This window comes from Taudactylus pleione, unplaced genomic scaffold (genome assembly GCF_031769625.1).
Source record: "Taudactylus pleione unplaced genomic scaffold, aTauple2 ptg000318l, whole genome shotgun sequence".
NCBI classification, from domain to species: domain Eukaryota; kingdom Metazoa; phylum Chordata; class Amphibia; order Anura; family Myobatrachidae; genus Taudactylus; species Taudactylus pleione.
Window position 1 is genome coordinate 2681271 of NW_028284719.1, and position 8810 is coordinate 2690080.

Genomic DNA, 8810 nt, shown 5'->3' on the forward strand with positions numbered 1-8810 from the left:
GCTTTATCAATTATAGTCCATATTGGGACCAGACATCCTTTTTATACCTGTTTCCCTTAAGTTTCCTTATATCCATCATTACAAGGACACACTACACCAGGTCTCACAGGTGTAGGCACTTAACTATTTGTATATTATATACATTTCATCCATATAAATAAAAGAGATACTGCTTGTTTTAAATTTAAAGACAAATATCAAGTTTACTATAATAGAGTGTAGAGGGTTAAACAGAACCTGAAACAAAATATTGATGATTCATACCACATTGTAGCATCTCACCTGGTTAGGTTAAATATTTAATCATCATTAATAATTGTCATGATTTATGTACATAGATATACATTCATAGTCAGCTGTGTATGAGAACATTCTAATGAGAGTAAATAACTATAGGATTCTGCTGTATATAAAGAGACCAGACATACATATTACTATAAGGCTACAGATATAGATCATAAACTCATCCCGTCCTGTGTGACAAGAGAATGGAAGCTAGACCCAAGTTGAAGCTTTATCATCTGCATGGGATGGATTCCAGGGGCTATCTTAAATGTTACTTTGAGGCAGAAAGTGAATTCAGAAATGAGTCAGTGGTGTTTGTTTTGGAGAAGTTGCACAGTGCATTAGTAACAGGTGTGTATTCAGGAGATACAGTGTATAATATGGTTATTATGAATAACAGAGCACCTAATTGGGTAATTTTATAGTGTACAGGGATAACTACATTGAATCTCTGCTGTGTGTAAAGGAAACAGGTTAAACTTTTCCTCGGCACAGAGAGATGTTAGCTACAGACGTCACTCCCCCATGGTGCTATGGGGGAGATGTACGAAGCCCAGAAACGGTATCAGCGCACGTTATGTGTGCTGATACTGCTTCTCCCCGATGTATGATCGGGGGTCTGGGCGGTAATTGACAGGGGCGCTATGCGCCCCTCATTATCGGCGCTGCTATCTACAAGATAGCAGCGCTGACGGCAGGGCCATGTACGAACGGTCATAACGCATGACCGTTCGGCTGGCTGTAGCTGTTGTTATTGACAGCTACAGCCTGGCGCTAGCCTATCCCCACAGCAGGGACAGCGCTGTCCCTGCTAGGGGTGCTGCCGGCTCCAGGGCTCCACGCGGGGATCTCGCAATACTTGCGAGATCCCACACATGCTCAGTGGAGACGGCCGGGACAGAGACACAGCGCATCAGCACTAGGCTGATGCGCTGCTGTCTCTAGCGGGTAGCACCGGAAGGGGGGAGTTAACGCTCCCCCTCTCCGGCCGATGAGATGTTTATACATCTCATCGGTAGTGCTTCCTGCTTTGCCTCTGTAAAGAGGTGAAGCGGGAAGCATTATAGCGGCACGTTAAGTGCCGCTATAATACATCTATCCCTTTGTCTCTTAGTTGATAGAGCTTTAACTCACCAAACATTATGCACACAGCACAGAAATGGCAGCAGACTCAGGAATCATACACATATCTCCATTTTATTGAATCACAGAAAATTGAGGAATAATATATAATGTTTTTGGTATATAGATAAACAACATATGTCACACAGATGCTATTTTCTTATATTTGTTTTCTTACCAACTTAATGTATGTATAACATTAGTCTATTACATTATTCACACAGATGTAAACAATACATTAGCTCTCAGATTGCCAGTAATTTATTTCATTATCATAGATGAAGGCACCCAGGATAATACCAGGAAACATTCATCATGAAATCTGACCAATGCTGGGACTCGCATTATCTTTCTCTGCCGTTAAGACACTGTATCTATGTAGAATGTTGATTTTCTTATCTGAATCTTCCCTGAAGGTCATATAAAAGGAAAAACTTTGATTGACATCAGTTTAGGATCCATCGTTCATCATCTTTTTGTTACAAGTGATTTTTTTAAGGAGATCACTATACTAAAATTAAGAGAATCATGTATTATGGAACTGAACAAATGGGTGAACACCCGCACTGGGGCTTTTGATTGGACTCACGCATCTAAGATTGTTACCGAGCTGGGAGGCATCAGGTAAAACGTGTCTCTAAACATAACAGATTATAAAGGATAAGTTAATAAAAAAAAAAATCATAACAAAAGATAACAAATAACTGTTTTTGATTTTAATGGAGATCAAAGTATTAGATGATAATAAATATTTCCTAATTGGTAGCAGCATTCTAATTCCTGTTGAATTATGCATGTTGTGGTCAAGTGAAGAAAATAATTTCAATACCAAACACATGAATAACGCATAGAGAGTTATGCTCTTTGAGATGACTGTTTTATTTATTTATTTATTTTTGTGGATGAGGTATAAAGTAACTGAAGTGAAACTTACAGTTCTGCAAATCACAAGAACCTTGTGAATCATATAATATAATGGTTTCATTTTTTAGTGACCATGAACAGGAAAAGGAAGAAAAGTTGAAGGAAACAATTAAACACATTGTGAAATTTGACTTCAGCAAAGAAAACCTCACGGATCCGGTGGTGTTACCACAAGCTGACTGTCTACTCACAGCGTGGGTGCTGGATGCGGTTAGTCAGGACCACCAAGAATATATCACAAACTTGAGGAAGATGTCAAAGCTGCTTAAACCTTGGGGACATCTTATTGTATTTGGATCCTTAAAAGCCACATATTACACAGCTGGTAATGAAAGGCTGCATGCATTGAATTATGATGAAAGTTTTGTAAGAAAGTCCCTCACCGATGAAGGGTTTGTAATTGGTTCCTGTGAGTTACTTGATAGAAAAGTAGAGAGTGATCTCATAGATTACAAGCAAATGATTCTACTTACTGCTGTCAAAGGGAATATTGAGGATGTCTGAGTCGTGACCATTGACTTTATGGATGATTCATTTAAAAGCTTCTCAATTACTGCTGTTTCTAATAATTCAAAATTACTTTAAAAAAACTAAAATGGCAATTGGCAGTTGTACAGAGGCGAGTGCTTTTCCAGCAATCTCTCATTTATTTTTTCAAACTAATAACACACAGTAGTACAGTAAAGAAACAAAGATAATCTGGTACCACAAATAATTACAGATGTTGTTCCCAGTGAAACTATTGCTCTATGAATATCAATAATTTAGCAAGTGAATCTTAAATAGACATTTACTGCATTTAGACAGTTTAAATAAGTTGTGTTGTTTATATAGCTTCAGATATAAAGTTGAAGCAGTGTGAGTATTCCAGGGAGCTATTTAGTCTGTTGACAGCTGTATTTCATGAGAAGTTGACTGAGCAATATCTTGTCATCAGGTCCCAGGATGAGGCTAATGAGCTGTCCCATTCAATATGTTTATATGCACATTGCTAGGATTTGGTTTTCTAGAATGCTCATACCATATAAGGCAATAACATACTCACATCTCAGTGGTACAGCTAAGCACAGGAGAAGGGATTTAGCTATGAGACTGGCGGCCACATGGTCGCCGGTCTCAATCCCGACACTGTAATCCCAGCATGGGATTTAACATAGGCATCAAAATACCGATGCATATGTTAATCCTGAGGCCGCAATGCCAAGAGGATGCTGGACCGATCGTCCTCTGCCGGGGTGAGTATTTGCTTAGCCAGAGATGAGGCAGGTTAGGTTTAGGGACCCCAGTGGGGACATGGGTTAGGCACCACCCCAGGAAGGTTAGGGTTAGGCTAGGGGAATGGGGCATTAGGTTTAGGCACTAGGGGGGCAGTTAGGGTTAAGCACCCCCCCTGGGAGGATAAGGTTTAGGGTGTGGGGTGGTAGGTTTAGGCACTAACAGGGGAGGTTAGGGTTAGGCACTAGGGGGGAGTTTAGGGTTAGGCACCCTTAAGGGAGGGTTAGGGTTAGGGGTGGAAGAGAGGTAGGGATAGTAGAATTACCTGCGCTGTCTGGATTTTCACCCAGCAGCTGCCGACATTGGGATTTGAACCACCAGACAGACAGCCGGCAGTCATTCGTACTGATTCCCCGTAGAATACTGGTACAAAGGTATGTGGCCTTACTTGTACAAAACACCTTTAGCCTTATTATGTAATCTAACAGGTACAAAGTCATGTGCTATTACTTGTAAAAAACAGCTTAAACCTTATGTAGCACTAACAAAGTACAAAGGTACTTGAAAAGCACACATTAGAAATTCCCCTTGCAAGAATGCTGAAGTGTTCATATCCACATAAAAAGCACACATTGTAAATTCCCCTTTGAAATGTCATAAGATGTGATTACTAAAGGCATGTGGTTACTTAGAGGCAGCAGGAAGCAGCAGATGCCTTTTGCCCCAGCACCAGACATCAGTAGGACCCTTTTGTAGTCCCTTTTCCCCACACTACAACAGAGATGCAGAAGATCCCAACATAGTAAACAACATAGAAGAAAGTGAAATAAAGTTATTTTTAATTAAAGTAATAGGAGAGTATATGCACTTTAGCAGTAGGAAAATACATAAATATTTACAATTGTTTCACAATTAATGTCAGTATTGGCAAAATATATTCAAAGCAAAGTGTGGATAATACTTTAAACACTATAAGGTTGTTCCTATAAATTCTGTAAAAAGAACAGAAAATTCTGTCTCTGGTAATCATTGCTGATTCTATAGAACAAAACAATGACATTAACAGTGGTAATATCACAGAAATATTACTTATTTGGAGCTGTGATATATCAATGCTCAGATCAATAACAACTATCACTGAACCCCTGATGCCACATGATTTATATTCTCAGAGACTACATTTTAATTAGTCTTTAAATTCATACAATATTCAATTTACCCTCTACAGACCTAACTTAACTCATTAATAACAAAAGTGGGTCACCTCAGTGTCTGTCCCCTTTTCTGCCATCCCCTGATCTGTTCTGCCCTTTCCCACTCTGCCTGCTCTTTCAGCCCCTGCTCTCTACCACTCCACCACACTATTAGCTTGTAGGTGCTACTTTATCCTTGCTCCATCCCATCCCAGCACTGTACCACCCACCGCTTCTCACTCCACTATTTTATACTGCTATATTTTCCCCCAACATGCTCCTTTCTCTGCCCCCCCATCATGTGCTCAATCCTGCCACCTCTCTCCCATGGCTGCAAACATGCTTACCTCCCAACAGGTCCTTCTCTGCTGTTAGTGTCTGTCCCATCTCCTTCACAGTGGGAGCCATTCCACCTATTACACTAAGTAATACTGACCAATTATAATGATTATCCAGTCCAGAAGAATCCCTCAACTTTTTGTGTAGCTTGAATGTCAGTAGACCGGACAAGGTTTGAAGTGCACTGTTGGGGACCTTTAAATTTGACATTAAAGCTGAGTAGAATAAACATCATTCCACCATTATAATTTTTGTAACAAAAATTTTACAACCAGCAACAACCATATTTAGGGGTTCCGAGTCGAACTGAGTCTGACTTCGGAATCACTTAGGGGTACTGAACCAAGTCCTGGTTTGGATCTTCCCACAGTTCAATAATTAAAAAACGTATTTGGGTTTTGAGTTGCATGCTAACTGGTCACAATGATGTCATTTTAGCTGTTTTTTGTTTGATTCTTTTTTTGTAAAGATACAGATCTAAAACTAAAACCAGAACCAAAGCACACGACGTTGGTTTTGCAAAACACAAAGATGGATCCAGATTCAAGACTAAAATTTGGGGATCGGTGCACATATCTATTTTATGTGTAGTTGATAAATCACTGAGTACTTGGATGTGACTATAGTACAATTGAAATTTCTAAGTTTTATTTTACTTTATACTGTACGTCTATCACAAATTAACATTTTAACTTTTTTTTATCAAATATTTTGCTGGCCTCAATATATTAGGAGTATATCATAATAGTTATATTTAAATTTTCTAGATCTTTAGATGTACTAAAATATAGGATCAATGAATAGTTTGTGAGTGCCCTATATAGGAATACTATAACAGTTAAACTTTTTTTATCAAATATTTTGCTGGCCTCAATATATTAGGAGTATATCATAATAGTTATATTTCAATTTTATAGATCTCTAGATGTACTAAAATATTGGATCAAGGAATAGTTTGTGAGTGCCCTATACAGGAATACTCTTTCTTTGCTGAATTAAAACCTAATTTATTTTTTTCTGCACCTCCCTATGAAAACTTGTAGTTGTCTATAATACCAAAATAAACTATCCTAATCAATTGGAGTCTGTGCAGGTATTTTCATTTCTATTGACATTATAACACTCATGTTATTCAGCATGTCCAGTCACATCCAGCTGCCATAGTGCGTGAATCTGCCTCAAAGGACGTAGCCAGTTGCTTCGGCACGCCCAGAAAAAAGGGGCCTACATGGCCCCGCTTTCTGGGATGTTGCCCATCACTGCCCTCAAACGCCAGCAGCATGTCAGTAGTGCTGAGGAATTTGGGGGTACAGCGAGTGTCATCACAGGACCAGATTTGCACATGAATACTGCAGCTCCTGTGCATGCGCAGATCATTAAATAGCAGATTTTTAAAACATTTTTGGATTTACATACATGAATTAGGTCCAGCATGAGGAGTGCATTACTAATCTAGAGACAAAGAGATCATTCCATTGGTAGAATGATGACAGCAAGAATACGCTGTGTACTTAAGGAATTGGATACTAGTTGCTTTTGATAGCGCTGACTGCAATACACTGCCAGTGGAAAATATATGAATACTGTATTAATGGTATGACCAGCAAATAATCCTAATATGAAAGCAGAATACATAGGGGGAGGGGCCCTAGATTGCACACCCTAAGGACAATGTGAGGTGCTACCTGCTGAGACTTGTAGTGCTGCAAGCAGAAAGAGAAACAAATGCAAGTGCACAGTCAAACCATGCTCAACCTAATAATAATACTGCTAAATTGCATCAAAGAGGTTCTTAGCATAATGATGACCATAATTATGGGCCTGCCCACCATATCCAGGTGACCTCCATCAGGCAGGTCCCTAACACACCTATGGAACAAATACAGTGCACAGGTCCCCCTAGGCCTACCCAACAGAACTGCTCCATGGCATTACACTAGTGAGAGATTTAAAGTGAGGGTTAAATAATAATAAAGAAACACCTATGTGTTAAGTCCTACATAAGTAGAGAGGTTATAATAAAAAGTGTATAAAGTGCTACATATATAAAAAACAAAGTAAAGAAGGGAAAACGTGTACATTATGATGCCATGAAATAGTTCAGCCCAGTGGCGTCACAAGGGGGGTGCGGGGGGTGCGGCCCGCACCTGGGTGTCACCCGCCGAGGGGTGACACCAAGGTGCAGGCTCCCCCTCAGTGACAGCAGCCGGGTGCTGCACTTTAGTATTAAGTGCAGCACTCGGTTCCAGTCAGTGAGGGAGCCAGCACTGCACATGCCCGCGCCTCCTGCATCCCCCACCGGCACCACGCCATTCATTGATTTTGGTTACCACGGCCACGGGCCGGGCCGCGGGACCACGCCCCTCGCTCAGTGTCACGCCCCTTCCTTGAAGACCAGGGCCGTGATGTCACGCCCCTCGCCTATTGTCACGCCCCTCCCAAAGGCCACGCCCCCTTTTGTCAGATGCCGCGCGCATAGCGTCTCTCCCCACACCGGGTGTCACCGCGGGGAGAGACGCCACTGGTTCAGCCACACCAGCCCAGAGTGCCCCGCACCCCAATACCAGTCCAAAAACTGCATATATATATATATATCAGTATGTATATATATATATATATATATATATATATATATATATATATAGTAGGTCTTTCCCTCACTGTGAAAGCAGAAAAGGTTCATATTTAAAAATAATCATGGGCGTTGAGAGGGAGACACTGCTCAATTACCAATACTCAGCAGCTGTGTAGGGTAGCCAACCCTTAGAAAACAAGTAAATACAGAAATACACAGCACTCTAATTAAGGTAATAGAAACACCATTATATAAGTAATACTTGTTTATTTATATAATTTAGGCCATATGTAGATAAATAGCAACATTATTATAGTATCAGCTGTAGCTACAACATATATTTATAAAATGAAAAAAAAATGGATATAAAAATAAAAAACTCACCACAATTATCTATACAGTACATACAAAATATAGGGAACTAATAGTATATAAAAAGTAATCATATATTTATATATAGAATCTAATAAACATCTTATACATATAAAGATCCCATATCTTATTGTCATTACATCATAAATTACTGTTCTTGTACAGTAGTTGGAAAATACACACTGAACTTGTGAACAGGGTTTCACAGCGGGATCACTGATGAATCTCCAGCACACAGTGGATCCAAGGCTGCATGGAATTAATGACAGTTACAGATTATAACAATTATCCTTTACAAGGTTGTAATGCTTATTCTTTGTAAGATTGTAATATTGTTCCACATGTATAGGTAAACATACAGTACATCACTTGAAAAATAATTATATTCTGGCAAATCCAAAAGTAACTGTTCCTTAATGTAACATTAAGCAAATCTCAATTGCTCGGCATCTGTAGTGGATCAATAGAAGCTTAGTAAGCAGTCACGTTGTGAGGACATAGCAAGAGTCTTATCACCTCAATGGTTGTCAGCAGATGAGAAGTGACATATACATATTTTCTTTCATAGCCGCGCACACTACTTCAATGATCCAGTGAAACACAGGAGTCACTTAGGCAATTTATGCAACATGTACTGTATAGAAGCTGCCTGTGTAATGGTGCTGTGCAGATACACAGGGCCTGAGTCATCATGGATCGCAGTTGCAGGGACACACACATTCGGTTGATTGTTGTGTATTGCGCATGCTCGAACTAGGAATTGCAAATAGAATTGTGATTGCAGA

General features: G+C 39.8%; 1 protein-coding gene across 1 annotated transcript; it reads left to right on the top strand.

Moving 5' to 3' along the window:
* The first annotated feature begins 488 nt into the window (after positions 1-488).
* On the top strand, positions 489-2835 carry LOC148509645 (indolethylamine N-methyltransferase-like). The gene is made up of 3 exons (XM_088442924.1): positions 489-636; positions 1824-2031; positions 2400-2835. Exons 1-3 carry the CDS (start codon positions 489-491, stop codon positions 2833-2835), a joined length of 792 nt encoding a protein of 263 aa, XP_088299050.1.
* Positions 2836-8810: the final 5975 nt, after the last annotated feature.

Excerpts from the sequence above, each read along its gene's own strand:
- LOC148509645 (XM_088442924.1), top strand. The coding sequence starts at position 489 with ATGGAAGCTAGACCCAAGTTGAAGCTTTATCATCTGCATGGGATGGAT. Across the intron at positions 637-1,823 it reads GCACAGTGCATTAGTAACAG|GTCATATAAAAGGAAAAACT; the intron begins GTGTGTATTCAG and ends TCTTCCCTGAAG. Across the intron at positions 2,032-2,399 it reads ACCGAGCTGGGAGGCATCAG|TGACCATGAACAGGAAAAGG; the intron begins GTAAAACGTGTC and ends TTCATTTTTTAG.